This window comes from Lathyrus oleraceus, chromosome 7, assembly GCF_024323335.1.
Source record: "Lathyrus oleraceus cultivar Zhongwan6 chromosome 7, CAAS_Psat_ZW6_1.0, whole genome shotgun sequence".
NCBI classification, from domain to species: Eukaryota; Viridiplantae; Streptophyta; class Magnoliopsida; order Fabales; family Fabaceae; genus Lathyrus; species Lathyrus oleraceus.
The window spans coordinates 257,079,155-257,101,324 of NC_066585.1; the positions used below are offsets into that span (position 1 = coordinate 257,079,155).

The 22,170-nt window shown below is 36.0% G+C and overlaps 3 protein-coding genes across 3 annotated transcripts; all 3 read left to right on the plus strand.

Moving 5' to 3' along the window:
* The first annotated feature begins 1,241 nt into the window (after positions 1 to 1,241).
* Positions 1,242 to 8,805, plus strand: LOC127105743 (uncharacterized). Its single transcript, XM_051042945.1, has 7 exons — positions 1,242 to 1,583; positions 2,559 to 2,647; positions 5,391 to 5,489; positions 7,109 to 7,554; positions 7,759 to 7,944; positions 8,045 to 8,152; positions 8,264 to 8,805. Exons 3-7 carry the CDS (start codon positions 5,414 to 5,416, stop codon positions 8,516 to 8,518), a joined length of 1,071 nt encoding a protein of 356 aa, XP_050898902.1. The 5' UTR covers positions 1,242 to 1,583; positions 2,559 to 2,647; positions 5,391 to 5,413; the 3' UTR covers positions 8,519 to 8,805.
* Positions 8,806 to 19,000: 10,195 nt separating this feature from the next.
* On the plus strand, positions 19,001 to 20,008 carry LOC127103291 (glutathione S-transferase T3). The gene is made up of 2 exons (XM_051040561.1): positions 19,001 to 19,234; positions 19,343 to 20,008. Exons 1-2 carry the CDS (start codon positions 19,001 to 19,003, stop codon positions 20,006 to 20,008), a joined length of 900 nt encoding a protein of 299 aa, XP_050896518.1.
* A 239-nt stretch (positions 20,009 to 20,247) lies between these two features.
* On the plus strand, positions 20,248 to 21,549 carry LOC127103292 (uncharacterized). The gene has a single exon (XM_051040562.1). It carries the CDS (start codon positions 20,248 to 20,250, stop codon positions 21,547 to 21,549), a length of 1,302 nt encoding a protein of 433 aa, XP_050896519.1.
* Positions 21,550 to 22,170: the final 621 nt, after the last annotated feature.

A 22,170-nucleotide genomic window follows, 5' to 3' on the forward strand; every position in this document is an offset into this window, starting at 1 on the left:
TCTTCCTTTTATTTACTTGATATTTAGAAAAAAGGAATTAAAGAGGGAAAATGTTAGTTTTAGGTTAGGGAACTCGCTTTAATTTCGCAACCTTGTGCCTACGTATTTCTTATCGAGTGATGAGAAAATTCAGATTCATCGTAGTTTGTAGTTTTGTTGGTTGGTTGACTTTAATTTATGAAAAAAAGAGTTTTATCGCACGGGGGCAAAAGAAACTAATTTGTCGCACGAAACTAAAAAAAGAGAAATTTGATTTGATGGGTGACATGGATTTTAGTGTGAGAGAAAATTTTATTTTATTTTTTAGTTAGATGATTTATATACATGTATTGGGAAATATTTTCAAGTGACGGGTTACATGATTTTATTTACGAATGGAATGCTCCTAAAGATATTCAGAATGAGGATATGAAAGCTCCATCTCACACCTTCTCTATTTCTTAAGGCTCATGGTACACAACTTGAATCATGATTGACAAGTGTTGATACACCTTGTTTTATGCTTGAACTGTAGTCCACTCTGTCTGCCTTGTACTGACTTGAAGTCTTGAACTTGAATTTGAATTATGAGGTCTTTAGCTCCTCAGATCCAATACATCTTGAACACAAGGAACTTGCCCTATCAAGTGATCAAAGATCCTTTGATCAATTGAACAGACTTGGGGAATTGAGCACGGTGCAAAGGATTTGATTGATCAAAGTAAACTTTGATCAACACAATCAATGGGAATAAGAAAGATCAGTTGAATTATGTACACAATAAACCTAATGAATTGATCAGTCAAATTATACCAATTGCATCTACACAAACCCTAAGTTAAGGGAACATGCATATTAGGAATTTCCTAGACCCTAGGGGTAATAAGGTCAATATCTAAAAATTGATTAATATGACATTAATTTCCAACAATCAAGATTTAATTAAAATTAATTAAAACTAATTAATCCTAATTACACCTAATATGATTTTACATGATAAAAAATAAAGCTAACCTAGATTAATCTAATTCTAACAATTTATATTAGTTCACATATTGATAAATCATACATTAAACTATGAACAATCAATTAAAAATAATTGAAATGAAATTAAACTAAACATGGACGCAGGGGTATGCATATTGAAGGAGGTGTGAATAGAAATGCTTGGGCCTCAAGCCCAAACATAAACAGCCCAAGTCAAGCACGGGTTCAGGTCCAGGTAAATAATGGATTCAAGCTAAACACAAACAACATCATATGAATAATGGACAAATTCATTTCACCATCGTTTACCTCGCGTTCTTCCTCTCTTTTATGTTCAATGTTAAACGGGAAAAAAAAGAATCACGAGCAAATATGAAGTCGAAGCTCCATCACCATCACCACAATCTTATTTCAATTCACATTCATCATCATCTTCACTGAATCGAATCTACCTAAGCCAAGTCGTAATTATGTTTTGCGCACAGCATCAGAGAGAATTGGGGATGAAATGAAGCGTCGACGTGTTCTATGGAGTTGCACCTATAATTGAAGCAAGAGATAGAAGAAAAACTTACCGAATCGGAGCTCCAACGCGGTGGCTCTCTGGCAAATTGCAGGTATCGAATTCTTTCTCTTTTTTCCTCTGCAACTGCTTCGATTCACTCTTTCTTCTTCTCTACGAATTCTTCTTCTCTACAAATTTGTGAGGTGAAGAGTGGATATGAGAGTTTGAGGAGAGAATTATAAATTTGAAGAATGAATGAGCCTTTCGAAAATTGCAGTGAAGTGTGTTTATATACAATCCTTGATTTAACAGAGTGAAAACTCTGTTAAATCTCAGAGGCTTGGATCAGTTAGCCGTTAAACATCTGTTAGATGATGGTTAATTAGTTAGTTTTCATTTTGCAATTCAGTTAGTTGTGATTACGGTTCTGTGTTTTTTGCCTTAGGTTAGTTACTGTGGTTTTCTATTTTGTGTGTTCCGCTGAAAAAATATACAGGTGGTCATGTTAGTTACGAAGTTTCTTTGTTTTTGATGCTCATTATATGTTTGATGAAATGTCTAAATAAAAGGAAAATAAACTATCATGTCATTAAATGTTTTATTTGTTTGGGAATTAATAGGTGCATCCTTGTGCTCCTTTAGGTGTGATTTGTTTGAGATAAACTATCTATTTTTGTTGCTACTTGATTTTGTGTTTTTAGTTTAGGAATAAAGTTATGATATTTAATCACTTCTATGGATTTCTAAGAGGATTGGTTGTGACATGTGTTGGTAGTGTTTGTTTGGCATATGTTGGTTTCACTGTGGAACCAAATAGAATAGATCAACACTGTTTGTGTGCTAATTGCATGCTTTTGACATTTAGGCTAAATACTGTTAGTGTGCTCATTGTTTATGTGAGAATTCTATCTATAAATACTTCTTTAGTCTTAAGGGCTACTTTGACTCTTTGGAGCTTTTAGAGTTCGAGAATCAATTTATCAAAACTTCTCTTTATCAATTTAGCTGAACATAATGCTTATTTCAAAATGTTTTTTTCTGAAAATTTTCCTATTAATTTCTTGCTAAATATCAACTGTTTATACAGGCTGCATAGATTCTTGCCAACTTAATTTGTGATTGGTGGCAGCATCTTGGCTAGAGCAGTTGTTAGAGCGTATTGTCAAACATTTCAAGGTAAGCTTTCTATATTTATGTTGGATGATATATTTGCAACTTAAGAATCAAACTTGTAGGTAGTATGCAGATCAGTTCTATGATTTCTTTTATTGAATGATTTATAGAACTATTTAGTGCAAATGTTGTCAAGTAGCCAAGAAATCACCCAGGCATGTCAATTAGTAGCCTGGAAATCACACATGCCTCCTATGACAGTTCAATTGCATAGTAGAATATTGAAAGAGTCAAAGTTGAAAAGTGGCTAAATCGGATAGATATTAGAGTTGTCACTCTATTAAAGTAGTGCCTCCTATGACACTTCAATTGCATAGCAGAATTTTAAAAGAGTCTAAGCTAAGTTCAAAAGTGCCTAAATCGGATAGATATTAGAGTTGTCACTCGCAAAAAAGAGTCTAAGAAAAGTTCAAAGTTATCGTACTCCTCTTTGCATCAGTGTTGTATGTTTTTAAGGTAGTGTCATGTCACTACCGTGCAGTGTGTACTATGACTCCCACAAATTTCTAATCACTATATCATAATTTTTCATATTCCTTCACAAGTTTAATTATTCATTTCATTCACAAACCTTGCTTGATATATAGCTTTAAAGGTTCCTGCCACCACCAACTATCCACAAAGTCATTAGTTTTACGGTGAGAAGAACCCTATTGATTTTGAGCGCTGTTGAGTGTTGAGGAAGTGGTTATGATTTACCTACTATGAGCACTGTAAAGAACATCCTTAGCGATTTAAATTCAAAAGTTTTTGTTCTCAATGTTACTCAACTTTCTGAGTGTTGAAAAGATGGTCATCCTTCAATTAATTAATTGTTATGCAAATTTCCTTCAAATACCATTTTCTGTTTTTTCTTATAAACCAGGAACATTCATCAGAGTTTACCACCCATACCAAAAATACATAACAAAAAAGCTCTAGCTACTATTTTTCAAAATTCTGAATTATCATAATATCTCATCTTTGAAAGAACGACTTCTTTTGGATTGTATGTCAGCACTTCAAATATTGACTCATGTGTAGTAGTTATCATTGTGTGGTTGTAATAGGAATGTATGACTTTGATATATAATGTGAGTAATGTATTCGATAAGTATTTAGATATAAATTGTGTGATGTCTATATGCTATGCCTGTAAATATGTTGACATAGTGCACTTTTATGTCGTTGTTGTATGAAGTATTTTGTGTTGTGATGTTTAATATAGCGGTGTGTACAATGTGTGCGTTTATCACATTCCAGCTGTGATATTTATCAAATATACTACAAGCCCTTTTTTCGTACAACATACCTTAGTGAATGTAATATAAAAATTAAATTTGGAAGAGACAAATCAGACAATTATGTTAAAAAAAGTTCATGGGTAACATTTTCGACGATAACACTCAAGGACTCAGCATGTGCCGCAATCCCATAGTGGACTCAGAAGACGTTAGACTATTAAGCAAGCTTATAGAAGCTTGAAGGGTCATCTACTTTATTGTTTGTGTTATTATGTGGAAAGATTTATGACGTTGATATGCATTCTTCTCTTAGTTTTATAAAGATAATGAAAAGTACTTTCCTTATGTGTGCTTGAAACCTCACTACAGCAAACATTTCAAGCTCTATCCAACTCCCCTCCGGTGTTATCAATGGCGGATGAACCAAAATCCCGCCATACCGGCTGCTTTGCGGCGCCGTTATAGCAGATTATGGCGGAAAACCCCACAATATCAGCCGATATTTACCATTGCGGCGAACCAAAAACCACCATGTATATCCGCCATAGCGGCTATGTCGCCGCCATTTAATAAAACTGCTCCCCTTTCATTACCAAATGTATTGCCTGAAACAAACCTTCCCAATCCCAAAACAATCATTGCTGATCTTTGAATAGGTTTTGACAACTAGTGGGGTTGGTTGTTCATTTCAAATTTTGGGTATTTGGATTCAAACTCGGATGTACTTGAGAGATAGAAAAACGGGTAAAGAAGAATACATGGTCGTATGTTGGGCATTGGAGTTCCTTGATTTCACTATAAAACTATATTTTTAATTTCTACCACTATCAGTGTTGTCGATGGCGGATGGCGGTCCATGGCGGAGAGGCAAAATCCCGCCATACCGGCCGATATTTACCATTGCGGATTATGGCGGAAAACCCCGCAATAACGGTCGATATTTACCATTGCGGCGAGCCCAAAAACCGCCATGTAAATCCGCCACAGCGGCCATGGCGGGGCAATTTGATAACACTGACCACTATACATTAGGTTATTGATAGATAAATGTACTATGTTGCAAGTTGTGAAATATGCATCTCCATTTATTTTACTTTAGACAAATTTAGTAGCTTTTCTCAGTGACACTTTGGATCAGCTACAATCTTTGTCTATGGAATTTTTTCCAAAGGAAAAAAAAATATTACTCTTTTTGTTTTAATTTTGTTTCTAAGTAGATTTTCTTAAAATGTAGGGTGCTTGTTAAATATGTTTAGTCTACAAAAGTGCCATCTTTTGTTTGATGGGGATAAAAAACAAACCAAATTTGTTGGGACTAAACATATTTAACAGTTGTAAATATTAGTAAAGGAGAAAATAACAGATGTAGTAAAGGAGAAAATATGTTGTAATGTTATTAATTGATGATTTGAAACAAAATAAAGAGGGGAGAGGGTTAAGGATTGGGATTACTTTTAAAATTTACATTAATTGAAACTGCATGTTGGAGAAAATCATTGACTTCACTCGCCTCTTCCTTGCAGTTTTATTTACAAGAGAATCTACCATGGAACCAACTTGTGCTGCTTGTGCCATGGAATGGAGCATCCAACTTGAGAAGGGTCTTCGTTCTCGTAAACCAGGTGAAAACCATTTCTGTCTTATGTTGTCTTTTTTGTTCATTTCTCATACCTTTCAGCAATGAAGGATGAAAATCGTTGGTCTAGGGTGTGTACTCTGTCTAACATGTGTATGACACGTGTGAAACCCTTCATTTGGGGTTCAACCGAAAGTTTTTTTTAATCCCGACACGGCTTCTGCAAGAATGTGACACTCTTTTTCTTAGAATTTAGATTGGGCCTAACTCATCCCTACAAAACCGGCTTGTAAGGGGAGGATTGCCCCCATTTATAAACACAACACATGTCATATCTCTAAACAATGTGGGACGAAACCCACCCCTTCAAAGCTAACACAATGAAGGTGTTAGGGACTGCAAGGAGGCAAGGCAAAGTGCCGCAATTAAGACGACTAGGGGCGGACCGCAATTAAGGCGGAAAGTCCAACACACCCCTCACGCTTGGGCCTCAATGAGCCCAAAGCGTGGACGATGCGGGAAGCCCAACAATGGACCTAGGATAGGCTCTGATACTATCCTAGAATTTGGGTTGGCCTAACTCATCCCTTCAATGAGGCAAGTCAAATGCCGCAATTAAGGCGACTAGGGGCAGACCGCAATTAAAGTGAAAAGTCCAACACACCCCTTCACGCTTGGGCCTCAATGAGCCCGAAGCGTGGACGATGCGGGAAGCCCAACAATGTATCTTGGATAGGCTCTGGTACCATATCAGAATTTGGATTGAGCTTAACTCATTCCTACAAAACCGGCTTGTAAGGTGAGGATTGCCCCCATTTATAAACACAACACATGCCATATCTCTAAACAATGTGGGACTAAATCCACCCCTTCAAAGCTAACACAATGAAGGTGTTAGGGGCTGCAATGAGGCAAGCCAAAGTGCCCCAATTAAGGTGACTAGGGACGGACCGCAATTAAGGCGGAAAGTCCAACACTTTTGATATTTAATGATATACTGTGCATTTTTTGAAGGCTTGTTGCAGTAGTTTGTTGTTCGGGATATCTACAATTTTTTCCAATGTGTTTTTTATTGGTTGGATTTTGCTTCTAACTTCAATTATGTGATTATCTAATTTCACCACTTATTATCTCTTATAAATTGCACTCATATTAAATATATTTTTAGTATCTATAAAATACAGATTTTTCAAGTTTAGATAGATCCTTTAAATTTTTTGACCATTTTTAGTAATTATATTTTAAAAAAAGGAGGTACTTTTAGTCCTTAAAGAGCGACTTAAAACTCTGATTTTTATAAAAGTTAAGAATTCACAGCACCTGTTTTTATGAAAGGTCGGGACTAAAAATTGATAAATTTTTTAGAGACTAAAAATATATTTAACTCTATTATTTCTTCTTATTAGAATATATAATAATGCTAGGAATACGCTTATTAACACACTTTTCAACACCCGTGTATTTGTTAAAATTCATCCGGCTCCCACCAAATTTATGTCAAACCCATATGATTTGGTGGGATCAAAATATAAATTTTAATCAGTGAGAGTGTGTTGGAACATGTATGTTAAAGAGTGTGTGTTGTGTGTGTGTGGTACCTTACATGTTTGTGTCTTGTATCCGTGTTTTGTGTTTGGTTCTTCACCGATTCTCATTCTTTATCAGGTGTACCTGTCAAAGCCATCTTGCAAATGGGGCCCCACCTTCAGCGTTGGAGTAAAGAGCTTGAGTCTGGTATTGTTCCCAATGGAATGTTTGACCTTGTTCCAGGTGAAGGTGAGCTATTTGCTAATGCTATCCTCTTACGTCTTGCTGATGCCTTTAGGGGAGGCAACACAGAAATCAGGCTTGCTGTTGTCAGAGTTTTCTTGATCGAGCAAAAGCACCATGATAACAGGAAGCACAAGCAGTGTAAGGGGTTGCTGTCAATGGCCAGAGTAGCTAACCACTTGGAGTTGTTAAAGCGGGTAAAATCTGTTTTCAACAGTGGAGATTCAGAGTCCAAGACACTGGCTCTAGTTCTGTTTGGTTGCTGGGCTGATTTTGCCAATGACAATGCTCAGATACGATACTTGATACTTTCCAGCCTTGTTTCTCCTCATGATTGTGAGGTAAGATTAGTGTCTTGAAGTGTTGCTGTTGTTATAGATGCCTATGTCTAAATAATTTTTTTTTAACATCTCTCATTTACATTCACACATTATTATGTCACTTTAAATAGCCTACATGTGTTTTAGCCAAACTTCTTTGCAGATGCTATTTTTGATTGATTATCTGCATCAATACATATGATATATTATATTGGGTTTTTACAGGTAAAGGCATCATTGTTTGCTGCCGGATGCTTTTGTGAAATATCCGATGATTTTGCATGTATTACATTGGAGATGCTGTTTAACATTATGAATTCACCCGCAGCATCCTTGCCTATAAAATTGGCTGCAGCAAGAATATTTGCAAAATTCAAGTGCTCATATTCAGTTGCAAAGAAAGCATATAAGGTCGTTGCCTACTTTATTTTTACTTCCTGTCTGTTTCTTTCTTGGAACTATCACATATTTTTGTTTTCTTATTTCTTATGTGATGACTTATTTGATGCAGATAGGTTTGGAGCTAATATCAAATTCTTCAAATGAAGATATTCTTGTTATCATGCTATTCTCAATTTCAAAGTTGGCATCCATTTCTACACTTCTTACCTCCAATCTTGTACGTGCATTTTTTATTATACTATGATTTAGGCTTCATTTTTGCAGTTGTATCATCATAACTAATCACATGCTTTCTCTGTATAATAATTTTCGAATTGCTTGGAATCAGGTGGAGTTCCTTGTTTCATTCCTAGAACGGCAATCAACTTTCCGTGTACGAGAAACGGTCTTAAGATGCTTGCACTTTTTATTTAGAAACAATCCATCTCTAAAACTTTACAGCAAGTTTGAAGCCCCAGATGAACAATCCATGGAACTCTCTCCATCTGAATATGAAGCTTGGAAAGGTGATTGGACAGATGATGAAATGCTTGAACTCAACAAATTGTTTTCAGATTCTGAAATACTTAACTGTATAGTATAAGTTACTAATATACTCCTTAGTATTATCGATGTAAAGTTTTTTCTTTTTCTTTTTTTATTTATTAAATTAAAATTTCAACTTCTCTAGCATATTTGAAATGCAGGCTGTATTTAGTTATCAACTTGCACCATTAGTATTACTATTGCTGTCTCATAGATCGGTGGTGCCATTGGTTTAGTTGGTTAGAAAAAAATCTAAATAGACCACTTGGCTCCTTAGTCTAACAAACACTTATTGCTCTTTATCAAATGGAGAATATTTATTTATTCAACAAAAAGTTGAATACAGTTAGTATGTGTAAAATTCATTCAAAATATCTCACATGTAAAGTATTTAATAAATGATTAATTAAATATAATAAAATATATTGACATTAAGCAATTGATTGCTAGATATTATATCATATCTTTTGGGGTGGGTAGGAAAATTGTTGCCTCACTGTATTCAAACTTTATTATTTGTGTCTAGTACACATTTTCATCCAATAACAGTACACTTTGAAAACATAGAAATATTTAATACAATTCGTATTCAGAGTCTAATAGAAAATCGTTAATTGAATGGAAATAAATTGAAAATCATAAAAATCACATTTACTTTAAATGTGTTTGAGTAATTTTCTAACAAAACCGTACAATCGACTTATGATTTGTATTTTGTAAATTAAATCAAATCAAACAAAATAATTTTCTAACAAAACCGTACAATCCGATTTACGATTTTTATTTTGTAAATTAAATTAAATCGAACAAAATTAACCAGTTACAAAATCTTACAAACTATTATATCTTTTTAATTCTTTAAAAAACTCAAGTACTATATTTTATTGTATTTTATATATTTATTTTAATTTACATATCAATAAAAAATAAAATATTATTTATATATAAATATTATTTATTTATGAAATTATTATATATTTATTTTTGTTTTACTTTTAATTTATTAACATTGATAAAAGATAACATCAATTTTTTTAAAATTTATTTATCTCTTTATATTTAAAATATTAGTAATATTTTAAATTTATATAAGAATGGAGTTTTATATGTTTCTTTAGATATAAGATAAAATTGTAATACATATTTATAATTAAATTATAAATTTATTTTGACAATTATAAATTTATTTTATGGTAGCATATGCCTTACTAAACACAAAATTATATCTTAATATGTGTATGAATGGTTTAATAAAAATATTTTAAAAAATCGAATCAATTGAACCAAACCAAACTTTAATTTAGTTTGATTTTGTTCAGTTTTATTTTTAAAAGTCAATAGAATCAAAATCAAATTATACTTTTTTTCTCTTATGATTCTGATGACTTTTAGTATAAAAACAGGTCAAACTGCACTACGAACAATTACGATTTTAAATAAAAGATATTTGAATATCCTGACACTAATAATAAAATCAAATGATTTAATATTTATTTATTTGTAAGTGTGTCTAAATATTTTTATTTAGAATTGTACTCGTGTAAAACTTGCCTATTTTAATAATGATAATAACTTTTTTATAATAATAACTAGTATTATTTAATTAATAATGTTAAAAAGCAGTTCTTTGTTGGTAAAAGTTACTATCATGGTAGTTAAAACAGGATTGGATCGGCCAACCAAAATAGTCCTAAAAATTGACATGAAATAAAACTGAAATATAAACAAAGAAATTAGACAAAATCGATGGGGTTTTTTTACCGAGATAACCCACTTTTTCGAAGAAATTCCTAAAATACCCCACTTTTTAAAAAAAATCCCAATCTACCCCACTTTTAGGAGGAGGCGCCAATTGGATTGGCGACCCCTCTTAAAAATTGCAAGGAGGCGCCAATCCAATTGGCGCCTATGTGTTATTTTTAAGAGGAGGCGCCAATTCAATTGGCGACTCCCTTAAAAAAGCCTCAAATGAAAAAACCTCCAACATTAAAGTTGTAGATCTTTTCAAGACAATGAATTTGGACATAAATTTTGCATCATTTGGATTTTTTATGAGAAAGTTATGGGCAGTTGAAGTTGGACTTCTGAGTTTTTGAACTGTTATCTGACCTATAATGTCTTGCATTATTGCATGTGTTTCTTTTAGAGTTATGAAATTTTGTCCAACATAACATTTGAAGTAGACATCTGAAATTTTCCAATGCACTTGGTCCCACCTCAAAATAATTAAGAATGAGTGAGTTAGGTCCCAGCGAACGTGACCCAAAATTAGGGTTTCTGTCAAAATGACCTATAATGTTTTGAAATGAATGATGAGCTTCCAAGTTTCAAATGGATTTTTGATGAACATGAAAGTTGTTCATATGGCGACTGTTGTTAAAACTTGAATGAAGGCGCCAATTGGATTGGCTAGGGCAGGTGCCGTAGCCAATCCAATTGGCGCCTATGTGTAGGTTTTAAGAGGAGGCGCCAACTCAATTGGCGACTCCCTCATAAAATGCCTTTTTTGTCTTATAAATAGATGCGTTGTGTGACCTATTGTTTCACAACTCATATAATCATTTGGCTATCATGTTTGATGTTCGTCGCCGATACGGTAAGGTGATTTATGCGAGAGACAAACCTCAATTGCTGATGCTGTTTTGGAACATCACCACGTTAGATCAACTGAAGAGGGAGCTGGTTCGATGGCTAGACGGGAAAATACCAGAAGGGGAAAAAATCAGAAGTATTGAGAGACTTGACAGTATCTTTGGTTGGGTGCGAATGAAGACTGATAAGGATGCTAGGGAAATGATGTTCGGTCGAGACGACATTAATTTGATTGTTGTAATAAGTTAGAATAATTTATGTTTTCAGATGTTTCGTATTGATGTTGGTTATGAAACTTGTTGTAACAAGAACTTAATGATATATAATGATTGATTGTTACAAAAATACAATGTTACAAATAACTTAAGATCTAGATATCATGTTACAAAAAGCTTAAGATCTAGATGATGCTCCTTGATTGGGACAGTTGTTTTTGTTGTGTCCAGGTTGACGACAGATATTACATAATCTTATCATTTTATCTGTGGAATCCATCTCTGTTCTGATACGTGTGCTGTTTGGCATTCCTTTCTTCTTTCTACGCATCTCTTCATTGTGCCAAACAATATCTCCTTCATATGGAGGCCAGTAATCCTCCATTGGTAGTACTGAAAAGCTTTGACTATATACATTCATGATGGTGTTGGCCTTGTACACATCAGATAAATGGGTGTAAGCGTCTTGACGAGTATAAGCGCATGCTGCAATGACATGGGAGCAAGGTATGCGAAAGGCCTGAAATTTTCCACAATCGCACCAACTTCTGTGTAGTTTAACCGCGTAGGCTAAATTTGGTCTCCCCTCGCTGTTGCCCATTGTTTCCTGGACGCTGAAATTTTGTCTATGACGGTCAAACACTGTTACAGCGTGTGTCGTAGCTTTGATGCTCTCCTCTTTCATGACCTTCATGCAACACTCACTGAATACTTGTCCGGACATTAACACTGCACTCCATCTTTCACCTCTGGTTGCGAACATAGAAGCCAACCTATAATAGGTTGATCTTACCAAGGCGGTTATCGGCAGGTTTCGAATTCCTTTGAAAACCCCGTTCATGCATTCCACAATGTTTGTTGTCATGTGGCCCCATCGACAACCACCATCAAATACTCTTGTCCACTGCTCTACTGGAATGTTATTTATCCATCTCCCCGCGTCTTCATTAGACAGTCGAATCTCATCACGATAATATTGAAAAGACGGTTGAGTTAAAGCATACCCAGCATTCACCACCTTCTTGCGAAGATTCTTATCTTTTATAGCACGCATGAAGTTTTGTGCAATGTGTCTGATACAGTAGACATGTGTAGAAGGAGGATCATGCCATCCGTTGTCATGGTTGTTGTAGGCACTTTCGATGGCAGCATGTCTATCAGAAATCAAACATAGATTGGCTTGTGGAGCGACATGCGTTCTGAGATGTCGAAGAAAGAAACCCCATCCAGCAGCCGTTTCACCTTCAACAAGAGCAAAGGCAATGGGAAATACATTGTTGTTACCGTCTTGTGCAACTGCCATGAGCAAAGTACCCTTGTATTTTCCGTATAACCAAGTGCCATCAATTTGCAGGAGAGGTTTGCAGAAAGCGAAACCTTTGATGCACGGGTCAAATGCCCAAAAGAGACGGTGAAATATTCTATTACCTGTAGCACAGGTTCCGTCTGGCATCATTGCTGGCACTGTCTCCAGAATTGCCACAGTTCCTGGGACATAAGTTTTTAGTGCCCATAAAAACCGTGGTAATTCCTTGAATGAGTCCTCCCAGTTGCCGAAAACCTGTTCAACAGCCTTTGTCCTTGCAATCCATGCTTTCTTGTAAGATGAAGTATAATTATATGTTGTTCGGATATGGGATATAATTATACTCACCTTCACTGATGGGTCTTTATTTACCAATGGCAGAATGTCTTGACATATCAAAGTTGTGCTCAGTTTACGGTGATCTTGTTCAACGTTAGTTGCAACGCAACTGTGTGGTGGGTCTATTGAAGCGATCTCCCAAGAGTCATTTTTCTTCTTGTAAGATGCAGCCAAACGAAACTTACAAAGCATGTTACGACATTCGATAACATACCTTCTAGAGTCAGTGCGTTTCACTGTAAAGTCAGCAAAGTTGTTCATGTGGTATTTTTTGATTGCCAAGACATATTCTTCTTTGGCACGAAACATGTCTCCCACCTTTAATTCGCCTACTGGTCTCGGATACGGATTATAGAAGACACTGTCGGATGTTTCATCGTCGTGAAGATCCATATTTGTCATATGTTGAGGAGGATTATAGGCATGACTAGGAGGTATTGGTGGTGGTTGAGCCTCATCTTCATCGTCGTTGTTCAGGATGTGATCAACCTGTATCTCAGTCTCCTCTTCTTCTTCATCAACAACGTCGACCTCTACTTCTTCTTCTGGGTTGAGTTCATCTGACCATTGTGCATCATCTGCAGCATCTTCACCAGCTGGATCCTGATCGGTTAGTTGAGACTGTTGAGACGGTATACATGGTTGTAGAGTAATGTACAACTCGATACAATCCATGCCTGAATGTTCATGACTAAGAAACATGTTTTCAACATCTTCATCGTCTCGTATCTTAAGGGGGAAAAACTTGCATTGACCATTCTCAAAAAATATAGGATTTTGATATGTCATCTTTGACACAATACCTGATGCTATAAAGGATTGTATTCTTTTTTTGAAATGCAAAAAGGTTGCATTTCTCTTCATCGTGACTCTAATGGTATCAGTGTTTCTAAAACAAAAACCATGAAGCTCAGACTCAAAAGTTTCACCGTTGCAGTGAACGTTGATACTGTATAATGATGAAGATGACATTTTGGAGATGAAAACTATTTTGCAAGTGCAGATGAATGTGAGTGAAGTGTCTTGGATGTTGATAGTAAGACACTTAAATAGATGGTATCAGTGTCTCACATGCTAGCTAGTTCTGAGATGATGTGTCGGACATTGAAGCTACTCTGAGATAATGTGTCAAGCATGCAAGTCAGTTCTGAGATGAGGTGTCTGTCATGCAATACAGTGTGAGTTGATGTGTCAAGCATGCTAGCTAGTCATGAGTTGATGTGTCTGTCATGCAAGACAGTGTGAGTTGATGTGTCAAGCATGCTAGCTAGTCAAGACAGAAGTGAGTCTTCAGCATGCAGGATACTAGAGAGCCACGTGTCTGAGATGATGTGTCAATCCTGCAAGACAATGTGAGTTGATGTGTCAACCAGGCAAGCTATCAAGAAGTTAGTCATCAGCATGCAGGAGACAAGACAGACACGTGTCAGACACCTAAGATGGTCAGAGATGATGTGTCAATCATGCAAGCCATCCATAAGTGAGTTGTTCAGTATGCAGGAGACAACAATGCCACATGTCAGACATGCAGAAGGTGGCGCCAATTGGTTTGGCGCCTACACTTAAGGCTTGTACATGGTCGCCAATTTGAATGGCGCCCCCATGGAGTCAGTCCTCGAAACCAAGCATTCAGAACTAGCCTTGCATGCATGTACCCTATGGTGTCGCTAATTTGAATGGTGCCCCCTCTTTATTATTGTACATGGTCGCCAAATGAGGTGGAGACACCATGCAAACACAATTTTTTATGCTCTCCTCCATTTGCCTATAAATTCATCCACTCCTTCAACAATTCTTCCACACCAACATTCTCACTACTTCATCTACATTACTTCTTTTACAATTTCATCTTCAACAAAATCTTCCAATTTCATCTACACCAACTCCCCAACAATATGTCTTTACTCACAATGGGCGAAGCACACAGAGGAACAGTTGCAAACATCGCAACATACGTAAGTTTTTTCTTATACTAATTTTTTATGTTTCATCTCCACCAACCCTATTTTATTTTGAAATACCAACTTAGTCAAGTGTTACATTATTTCTATTATAGGATGTATCAAGGTTTCGAACTCGAGTCCACGAATTTGTCCCAATGGACCCGATGATTCAACCTTATGTTGAACTCGCCGGTTTTGGTCACATTAGCAAGATTATGTCTTGGTCTATAGATAACAAGTTCATTCTAGCCTTATGCAAAAGATGGAGGCCAGAGACACACACATTTTGGTTTCCAACCGGTGAGTGTACCGTGACGTTAGAAGACGTCTACATGCTTTTAGGACTACGAATTGAAGGCAAAGCTGTTAATGGTAAGACCAACTATGCAAATTCAATTTGCATGGAGCTTTTAAACACTGATTTGTTAGATGATAATGCTAGAGGTCAAGGTATACTACTCTCACGCCTAAAGTCATATTATAATAGTTTTTATTTAGATGAGCATTCTACCGAAGATGCTCGAATCATCAAAACTAGGTGTTACATTATGTTGTTACTAGGATCCTTTTTATTTCCCGAAGGTAGTGGTTCTAGCATGCATATTATGTACTTACCTTTACTTAGACATATAGATAGAATATGTAGTTATAGTTGGGGATCCGCATGTCTAACCTATCTCTATAGTTCGTTGTGCAAAAACTCCCACAAAGACACTTCTACATTTTCTGGATGTGCTGTTTTGCTACAAGCATGGGGATGGTCAAGACTACCGTCTCTAGCACCGGTCAATAACAACCCCTTCACTTTTCCATATGCAAAAAAGTAAGTTGTTTAAATTGCTATATCTTTACTTCCTTCCTTACAGTTTAGTACCCATAACTAATTTATTTTAACTTTTTGGTGTAGATGGTCGGCACGTGGTATGAATTACAGCAGATGTCCGAGACACTATATTACTCAGTATCGCAACCTGTTGGATCACCTTCGACCGACAGACGTAAGCAAAATAACTTCATTAATTCGTCATATTATGTTGACTTTTCCTACATTCATTTAAATCCTATCGTCTTTAACATTTCAGTTCATTTGGCGTCCATACCTTAATATGGATCATGAGCATCAGATCAACCCTGAAGACGCAGCCGTATGGACAACATGCACACCGATAATACGGTTCACAACAGTGAAGATGCACAACACCGATCGTGTGAAGCTGCAGTTCGGTATGGTCCAGAATATCCCAGACCCTCCAGCTAGCCTAGGAGAATGGCATATGCGTAAAGTGAACGACCAATGGAACTACAACCCTTGGCAAACCTTCGCAAGATCAGAGTGTCGCAAGTGGAAGCACCGTCATGACCATGTCTTAACTGACGCAGTCATGCCAAATGAGGTAAAACCAAGTCGTACTTATATGGCTTGGTATAGATCGGTTGGATTTCAATTCATCGTCGATAATATGTACCTCTACGACCCACGCCAGACAAGTTACACACAAGAAGGATCAACATCTAACCCCCAACAACATTCTCAGCCCGGTTACTCACAACCACCTATCCGTCAAACTTTTCGTTCCACAAACACACAAACATACAACCAAAACATGCCATTCACCCAACCCCAATACCAAGAACATCCCCCATACCACCACCAACAAATGGACCATCAACCTTCGACCGAACATCGCTTCGCACCCACACCATCACCCTACCAAAGTCGCCTTAGCCAAAACACTAACCGCCCCTCCTCCTACCGTAGCCAAGAACCCCAAACATCACAATACCAAAACATCCCACAACCATACCCTTTCCAAACACCCCAACAACCTTTCCAACCATTCCTAGACCCATCATTCACACCCATGTCTCCCTTCAACCGTCCCGGTCGCCCATCCATGAGTCAACCACACCCCAACTTCTCTGGCATGGGCCATGAGCTCAGCTACGCCGGTACACCATCATTGAATACTGAAGACTATGCTGAGTTGGCTGAATACCTCAATGGATCTTCTCCTGTAGGAGGTAATGACGCTCCTGGACCATCAGATGAACAAACCCCGGTGCAGAATCGTCAACGTGGGTTAGGGCCAAGGGTTAGGGTAGCTAGGGGATGTGGGACCGGAGGTCGGTTAGGTGATCCCGGTCATCACCATTAGGATTCTTTGTGTAAAATCCAAATTTTATTAATATCAATTCATATTATGTCAAATTTATCTTTGTGTAAACTCCAAACATTAGGTTTCTTTGTCTAAACTCCATTTTGGCAAAATTCACATATACATGTTTTGACTGAAACTCCATTGAGATGTCTACTTAAATTGTTATGTTGGACAAAATAAAGGCATTCTAAAATAAACACATATCATAATACAAAACATTATAGGTCAGAAACCCTAATTCAAGGGCTTGTTATTGTTATGTTGAAGGGCTTGAATTTGGTCCCTTTTGGCAAAATTCACATACACATGTTTTGACAGAAACCCTAATTTTGGGTCAAGTTCGCAAGGACCTAACTCACTCATTTTTAATTATTTTGAGGTGGGACCAAGTGAATTGGAAAATTTAAGATGTCTACTTCACTTGTTATGTTGGACAAAAATTCATAACTCTAACACAAACACATGCAATAATACAAAACATTATAGGTCAGATAACAGTTAAAATGTCAAAGAGTCCAAGTTCAGGTGCCCATACCTTTCTCATAAAAATTGCAAATGATGCAAAACTTTAGTCCAAATTCATTATCTTGAAAAGATATACAACTTTTATGTTGAAGGTTTTGTCATTTGAGGCTTTTATCATTCAAACAGAAGGGCTTGAAGTTGGTCCCTTTTGGCAAAATTCACATACACTTGTTTTGACATAAACCCTAATTTTGGGTCAAGTTCGCAAAGACCTAACTCACTCATTTTTAATTATTTTGAAGTGGGACCAAGTGCATTGGAAAATTTAAGATGCCTACTTCAAATGTTATGTTGGACAAAAATTCATATTCCTAAAAGAAACACATGCAATAATACAAAACATTATAGGTCAGATAACAGTTCAAAAACTCAGAAGTCCAACTTCAACTGCCCATAACTTTCTCATAAAAAATCCAAATGATGCAAAATTTATATCCAAATTCATTTTCTTGAAAAGATCTACAACTTTCATGTTGGAGGTTTTTTCATTTGAGGCTTTTTTAAGGGAGTCGCCAATTGAATTGGCGCCTCCTCTTAAAAATAACACATAGGCGCCAATTGGATTGGCTAGGGCACCTTCCCTAGCCAATCCAATTGGCACCTCCTTGCAATTTTTAAGAGGGGTCGCCAATCCAATTGGCGCCTCCTCCTAAAAATGGGGTATTTTGGGAATTTTGCTGAAAAGTGGGGTATTTTGGGAATTTCTTCGAAAAAGTGGGTTATCTCGGTAAAAAAACAATCGATGGTTTGTTTACCATTTAAACCGTGTTTCTCATGTTATACTCCACAGTAGAGCAGAAAAATCAAAAATGAAAAAATGTAGATCCTCTTCATTTTCATTTTCATGCTCCATTCTCTTAATGACACTTATTCAAAAGTTAGAAAGGAAAGTGGTGCAGAGAAGATATATATATAAAAGAGTTGCGGCCCACAAAAATAGTTTATTAGTTTCCCACTCCAAACCTCCTTAGAGTATCTCCGGCGGTAGTTTTTCAACCCAGTTTGCCAGAGTGGAACAACAATGAGGGCAGTTCTTTCACGGTTCAATGGTTGGAGTTCGCCAACATGGCAATGCTATAGCTTCAGCATGCAACGGTTACTTTCTTTTTTTCTATTTTTTTATTTAGAAAGTAGTCTGCTATTGCTTCAGGCAACGGTTACTTTCTTTTCTTCTATTTTTTTATTTAGAAAGTAACCCTTCAACGGCTACTTATTTTTTTATTTATTTTTTTTAATATGTTTTTTATTATAAATATAATTTTGGTTTCCAAAAATTTACCAACACAAATTTCTCTCACTTTTATTTTCTCTTCAATTTGAAATTTCTCTCTCACAATTTCATCATTTTATTCCTATACTTTTAATTTTTTTTCAACAATTTTTTCTCATTAGCATTTTTTTTACAAAATATTTAACTCAAAATTTCATCTTTTTACTTCAAATTACAATTGTTTAGGCCAAATGGATCCTAATCATTTTCATTATCAACAAGCTTTTTTCAATTACATGCAAAATTATCAAAATCCTAATCCTCAAAATTCTCAAATTCCACCGGTGCCAACAAACCCCGCCATATTTCTTCCGTCACCAAACAATCCAAATATGTATCCTATACCTCAAATGAATTCTAATAGTATGGAATTCTCTACTCAAGTTCCACCATTTTCTACTCAAGTCCCACCATTTTCTACTCAAGTTGGTACTGAAAAAGAAGAAAGGGTTGTCGTTAAAAAAAGATCTCGAGAGCAATTTACAAGGGAAGAGGATATACTACTTATCCAATCATGACTCAATGTTTCAAAGGATCCAATTGTGGGAGTTGATCAAAAGGCTGAGAGTTTTTGGTTAAGAATTGCTGCTAGTTATAATAAATATCGTGGGCAATTACGGGAAAAGTTAGGGGGACAGTTAAAATGTCGATGGCATAGAATAAATGGTATGGTTCAAAAATTTGTTGGGTGTTACAAAATTGCTCTTAAAGGAAAGAAAAGTGGGACATCCGAGACCGATGTCATGGCAGATGCACATGCTATTTTTGCTCAGGATCAAGGTACAACATTCAATCTTGAGTATGCATGGCGATTGTTAAAAGATGAAGCTAAATGGCGCATCGTCGAAGAATCGATTGGAAGTTCTGCAAAAATAACAAAGACTTATGCTAGTGGGGCATCATCGGAGAACCCATATACAACTTCAAGTTATGAGTTTAACTCATCATCACCAATGGAGCGTCCAATGGGACAAAAAACAGCAAAAAGGAAGGGTAAGGCATCAGAAATTCCAAATGCAACGCAAGATGCAAAGAATAAAAGAGCAATAACAATGGACAAACTTGCACAAGCTAAGGAGGACAAGCTAGAATTAAGGGTAGTGCAAATGATGATGAAAGACACTTCTACTATGAACGATAGTCAACGAGATATTCATGAAAAATATTATAATAAGATGAAAAAAAAATATGGAATGTAGTTAGTATCGCTTATGTAAAATGGTCATTAGTACCACTTTAATTTATCAACACCTATGTAAAATGGTCATTAGTACCACTTTAATTTAAACTAGCCGTTATTCAAACTACCACTTTAATTTAAACTAGTCGTTATTCAAACTAGCCGTTATTCAAACCATTATATATACTACCACTTATGTCATTGTTCTCTCATTCTCATCTTATTCTTCTCATTTTTATCTCATTCTTTACTCACTAAATGGATTCAGACAATTCAGATAATTACGATCAAGAATTTTGGGAGTTGGTTGAAGAAGAATTTATGGACGACAGTGATGAAGAACAACAACTTCAGAATGAACGTCGATCTAGAAGTTCCTCTAGGCCAAAGATAAGAACAACGGTAGATCGAGGTCGTGAAGAAGGGCACAATCGATTATTCAATGACTACTTCTCGGAAAACCCAGTATACACAGATGTTCAATTCCGAAGAAGGTTCAGAATGCATAGGCACGTATTTCTTCGAATTGTAGATGCCCTTGGAAATCATGATGAATATTTACAAATGAGGGTCGATGCAACTGGTAAAATGGGTCTTTCACCATTGCAGAAATGTACATCTATTATTCGTATGCTGGCGTATGGGTCTCCTGCTGACCTTGTAGACGAATATGTTCGAATCGGTGAAAGCACTTCAATTGAGTGCTTAGAAAGATTTGTTAAGGGTGTCAATGTTGTATTTGGCGCTGAGTATTTGAGAAAGCCTAACAACACTGATGTTGAACATCTTTTACAAATGGGAGAGTCACGTGGCTTTCCAGGTATGTTGGGTTCCATCGATTGTATGCATTGGGTATGGAAAAATTGTCCTGTTGCATGGAAAGGACAATTTTGTCGAGGTGATCATGGTAAGCCCACAATCATGCTTGAAGCAGTGGCATCACAAGACTTATGGATTTGGCATGCTTTTTTTGGTATTGCAGGTTCAAACAATGACATTAATGTGCTAAACCAATCCAACGTGTTTAACGATATTTTGGAAGGACGTGCTCCCAATGTGCAATATACAATCAATGGTACACCATATAATATGGGGTATTATTTAGCAGATGGTATATATCCCGAGTGGGCTACATTTGTCAAGACTATTTCAATGTCACAGGGAGAAAAGAAAAAATTATTTGCTCAACATCAAGAATCGGCTAGAAAAGATGTGGAGCGAGCATTTGGAGTGCTTCAATCTCGATTTGCAATTATACGTGGCCCAGCGCGTGTCTGGCACATGGACACTCTCAAGCATACCATATATGCCTGCATCATATTGCACAACATGATTGTGGAAGATAAACGACATACATATGGAGGTAATTTTGATTACTCTTATGATAATGTGGATATCAATAACTCAATAACTGAAACATTTAGCGGTGCTCATCTGAATCTTGCAACAAGACTACAAAGAAGAGCAAGTATTCAAGAAAAACAAGTTCATCGTAAACTTCAAGGAGATCTAGTCGAATATATTTGGGAACGTTTTGGACATGAAGATGATGAAATTTAAGTTTGATTAATTATGTGATGTTATTTATATTTATTGTTTTTAATTATATATCATGTATTTGAGATTAAGTTTAATTATCATTTTAAATTATAAGTTTAATTTAATTTTTTTATATATCAAATTTAATTTAAAACACTAAAATTATTATTTTAATTAATATAAAATTTAATATGAATAAAATATTAATATATAAAATAAAGTTGTGAGATCCAATCTGAGTTCTTCAGAGTTGCACCATTGGAGTGAAAAAGTAGTTGAGTTGCTTCAAGCTGACGTGACTTAATAGGTCCCACAAAGAACCCAAAAATGGGTTCACGGTTGGAGATGCTCTTAGTTATCTTCATCATCAAATTCCACCTCAATAAACTCAAATGGTCTAGGTGATGAGTTCAACAATAAAAAAACAGTGTCCTCGTAATTAAGTTTCACCTTAATATTTTGCACCTCATTAATAATTTTGTAAAATTTCGTCAATTGCTCCACAATGAATTTGTCCTCCACCATCCAAAATGAATAGAGTTGTTGTTTCAAACATAACCTATGAGCCAATGACTTGATCATATACAATTATTCAAATTTGAACCATATCTCCGTCACAATCTTCTCTCTTGTGACTTTCCT